Source organism: Triticum dicoccoides, chromosome 5B, assembly GCF_002162155.2.
Source record: "Triticum dicoccoides isolate Atlit2015 ecotype Zavitan chromosome 5B, WEW_v2.0, whole genome shotgun sequence".
In the NCBI taxonomy this organism is placed as follows: Eukaryota; Viridiplantae; Streptophyta; class Magnoliopsida; order Poales; family Poaceae; genus Triticum; species Triticum dicoccoides.
The window spans coordinates 507721590-507726185 of NC_041389.1; the positions used below are offsets into that span (position 1 = coordinate 507721590).

General features: G+C 50.7%; 1 protein-coding gene across 1 annotated transcript; it reads right to left on the minus strand.

The window, feature by feature from the left end:
• Positions 1-271: 271 nt before the first annotated feature.
• On the minus strand, positions 272-2754 carry LOC119309885. Its single transcript, XM_037585786.1, has 2 exons — positions 2603-2754; positions 272-1396 (listed from the first exon to the last, which is right to left on the minus strand). The coding sequence occupies exon 2, from the start codon at positions 1394-1396 to the stop codon at positions 272-274; it is 1125 nt and encodes a 374-aa protein (XP_037441683.1). The 5' UTR covers positions 2603-2754.
• Between the last annotated feature and the right edge of the window lie 1842 nt (positions 2755-4596).

A 4596-nucleotide genomic window follows, 5' to 3' on the forward strand; every position in this document is an offset into this window, starting at 1 on the left:
AGGCACGTTTCCTCCATTCGTGCGCCACACGCGTTCTAAAATATGACATCTAATTAATGTAATGAGGAAGAAACTACATTAAAAATAAATGCACACATCTCAGAACATAACATACTATCATGTATAAATAATGGAATAAATAAATGAAATAAATGTCATCCAATCGCCAAAGTAAAGAATAAGTTTATGCTCTCATAGAGCTTACAACCAAATCGAATTTATTCAAATTTATTGTATCAAATCACGGAATCATGATAACCAAAGAGGCCTGCTAAGTGGACTTGGTAAAGAAGCCATTCACTTCAGTCGCAATCTCCATACTAGTGAGTTGATCCTCCTTAGAAATCATCTTGGAGACAACATCAATATCTAGTGGCGGCACCGCCGAGGCGACCATGTGGTCAACCTCCATGGTGACGTGGGCGTAATTAGAGACCGCCAAAGCTGCCGCGATGGGCACCACAGGGGTCGCCTCTGTGGGCGCAGCAGGGGGCGTAGAGATCATCACGGGTGCCGCGATGGGCGCCGGTGGTGCTCCCTCCTGAACCAAGATGAGGTGCATCTCACGTGCCTTCCGAGACTTGTATGCTTCAACGACCTCCGGTGGTGCGCGGCACTGGCGGGAGAAATGCTCCACCGAGCCACAACGGAAGCAGTCTTGAGGCCTCTTCCCTCCCTTGCCCGGCTTGTGCTGCTTAGCCGGGGCGAAGGGTTGAGGGCCCTTCTTCTTGCCCTTGCGGCCCCTCTTCTTCTGTTGAGGCTTGCGGACTTTGAGAGCATTCACCTCCTGGCAAGAACTCCCCCCAAGTGGTTGCACGACAAAGTTCTTTTTCAGAACCTCGTCCTGCGCCTCCTCCACCTGGAGGACGTCAATTAACTTTGAATACCTCGTGTAGTTCCCCTGGCGGTAGTTCCGTGAGGACTGGACCACGTCAGGGTGGAAAGTGGATATGGTTTTCTCAATCTTCTGGGTGTCGGTAATCTCAGTACCACACAACCGAAGAGTCGTACAAATCTGGTGCAGAACTAAATTGTACTCCCCAATCGTCTTGAAGTCCGCAAACCTCAGACGGATCCACTCTGCCTCTGCACGTGGCTTCACATTGTACTTCAACCGCTCAAACTGCTGCTTAAGAGCGGTCCAAAGGCCAGAAGCACTGCTCTCAGCCATATACTCATCTTTCAGAGTAGGTGACAGGTGATGACAGAGAGAATGCAGAGCCTGCGCATTCTCAGTTTCGAACTTGGGATCAGTGGGGGCCAGCTGGTCCCCTTTACCGATCGCCCTCAGGAGGGTTTTGCCCTGGAGATAGATCTCGCAATCCAAGGACCAGGACAGGTAGTTCAGCCCTGTCTGGGACAACTCAGCAAACTCCTTGTTGACAATTCCGGCCATCTGCGATTTATGCCAAAATCATGAGATTACAGCAGGTAATCTTTTGCACAAATGCGATGTTGATAAACTTATTCAATAAAAATGACGTTCCAGTATTTAAAACATGTTATTATATGATTTCCTTAATGGTTAAGAGTGCGAAACAATTAATCTATAGTAATAAAATCATACAATAACAGCATGTTTATAAAATATAGCATGTTAAGCGCATTTCTTACGTGAAAAATAGCCCAAAAATTGAATTCCCGAGACATTTTAAAACCCAAATACGCGTTTTCAGCAAAAACAGACAATTCCAGGGGCTTCTACGCGAAATATTACAGCAGGAATAAACTACGCGTAAAAGAATCAAACTACAGGGGCTAAAACAAAAAATTCCGCACTGCGCCAGCGCCACTTTTTTTTTATGCCTGGATCCCCACGGCCCGGTCCACAGAAGCCCGCTAGGCCGGCCTGCTTAGGGTTCGCTAGGGTTTCCTAGCGCCCGAGCGGCGGCGGCCAGGGCACGCACGCATGCAGCCACGGCTGCGGCGGCGACCACGGCGTGCGGGCGGCGGCCAAGCCGGCCAGCAGGGCGGCGGGGCCAGCGGGGCGCGTGGCAGCGCGCGTTGGCGGGCGGCCAACGGCGCGGTGCGTCCAGCGGGACGTCGCGGCCATGGCCAGGCCAGCGCGCGTGGCGGCGGCCTGCGACCGGGCCGCGGCGGCAACCAGCGGTGCGACGCCGGCGACCAGCGGGGTCGCGGCTAGCAGGGCACGACGGCAACGCCTGCAGCGGGCACGCGAGCGCGGTGACGGGAGCTGATCTACGGTGCGCGGCGACGTGATCGTGCAGCGGGCATGGGAACGGCGAGCATGGCCATGGCGACGCCGGCGGCGGCTTGGCACATCGTCATCTGGACGTCGGCCTCAGGATGGCAAAATCGTGCGTCTTCGGGACGTCACGACGCGTGTACATCGGGTACAACGCGGCGGTGTTGTGCTCATCTGGAATACGTGTAATCACCGTCTCCCTAGGGTGTAGTCAACAAATCTCTCTCGATCCAAGAACATCGACATTGGTCGGCGACGTATTGGTCAGCTCAGTTCTTGGGAGAGAAATCCACACCATAGGTAGATTTATCCGAAAAAAATAAATTAATCGCTAATGCGGAATCGCGGTAACGAGAGGAATCCATTTTTGCAAAAAGTGGAGATCGGATCTTATACCTCCCGCGGGATCGACGAAAGCCTGCGTGATGCAGGCTTGACGCAGGCTTGATGGAGCGAAGCGTGCTGATAACGTGTTCCGCAACTCCGCCGGCGAGTCCGGTCCAAAATTGCGGAGCGAGGGCGAGCGTCATAGACGAAGTAGTCGAACACGTAAAAATAGATGACACATGGAGGTATGAAGAAGATTAACTTTATTAATCAATAATCAACTATTACAATAATAGCTCCTCGTTGATTTATATAGGGATAGAGGGTCAAGGGACGTAAAGTGTGAAACCAGGAGAGGCTATCCCGTGCGATAATCACGCAGCCGCCAGCCCCACGACGTGGGCTGGTTTCCCAACAATGATGATCATTTCCGTGGTTTTCGATGCTGTTATTCAGTCGGCTCTATCCATAAGCCCTAGCACGTCTAGTTACGTTCTACGGCTTCTAGTGTTCTCTAAGCACATGTTTCACTGGTAGCTTACTTGGTCATAATTTACCACACTGATTTTTTACCAAACTGTCCAATTTTAGATCCTCAAATTCAGTTAAGTTTTCTGACTTACACAGTAATTTTTCCTCGAGTAAACACTTAGATCTATTAATTGTATCAGCAGTACAAACAGTTCAAAAGAATGGAAAAACTATATCAAAGTGTTAGGGCCGGACCATCTTCTTCCTCCCGACGGGGCGATGGCGTGCCGCCGCATGTTGATCCATGATGAGAGACACCCTGTCGGTGTTAATCACAGAGGAGAAGTCATAAAAGCCACGAACCTGCTGGACCGGCGCGCCCTAGAGAAGAAATTGTGACAATGGGGAGGGCAAATTTGACAAATTTAACCTATAGACGAAATTAAATCACAGAATGAACTGTCCGTGAAATTATTTCAAGCGGTTGACCCGTGGCGCCTAGCTCTCAGGCGCTGCACTAGTGCAACGCCCGGGAGCTAGGCGCTGCACTAGTGCAACGCCCGGGAGCTAGGCGCTGCACTAGTGCAACGCCTAGGAGCTAGACGCTCCACTGTATAGTGTGGCGCCTAGCTCTCAGGCGCTGCACACCACTTAGTAATTTTTTGATCACACGTGTGCGATGCTGGCCGTGTAGCGCCTATCTCTGAGGTGTTGCATAGTGTAGTGTGGCGCCTTCGTGGCGGGCGTCACACAAAAAGGTCAGCCGCGTGAAATAGTTTCACGGATAATTCATTCTATGATTTGATTTCGTCTATAGGTCAAATTTGTCAAATTTGCTAATGAGGAGAGTCACGGGTCTAAGAGTCAATTCTCAATTATTTTTTCACGGCTTGCACGTCTATACCGGAGTAACCACAAAGATGAGGTTGTAGGACCAAATTGTGGAGAAAAGTCGTTGTTGCACCGACATGCCCTATAAACCCTAGTCCCATCGTCCACAAAAGGAACCTACGAGCCATCGTGCCTCCGTAGACAGCAACATCGAGAGATCGCGGTTGTACGGTTCAGCAGTTGGTCGGAATTGTATGGAGAGGCACACAATGACACCACCGCAGTCGCATGTGTTAGAATAAATCCGAGGCATACCGTCGATCATCCGAAAACCAAGCAATCACAGGAGCACGACACCGAGATTTGTTAACGAGGTTCACCGATATGGCTACATCCCGGGGCTTGACTACGGGCGCTCCTCCCCCTGACACCGTCACAATACCGCACACCGGCCACCCGGGCGCCGGCACAAGCCGCCGGCTCCCCCTTGCGCGTCTGTGCTATTATGTTGGCATAGGTTACATCGTGTGTCTACCCTCGCTATATATGAGAGGCCTAGGATACAAGTGTCCTACTAGGACACGACTCCACATCCTATGTAAACACAATACAACTCATAGTCCAACTGTAACCTACTTTGTACACTATATTCGACACAACTCTAACAAACTCCACCTTGGCGAATATTCTCCACCACCTTGAATTCGTCAATGCATCAAATTTCCATATACATTGGACTTGAGTTTATCCCATGAGTACCG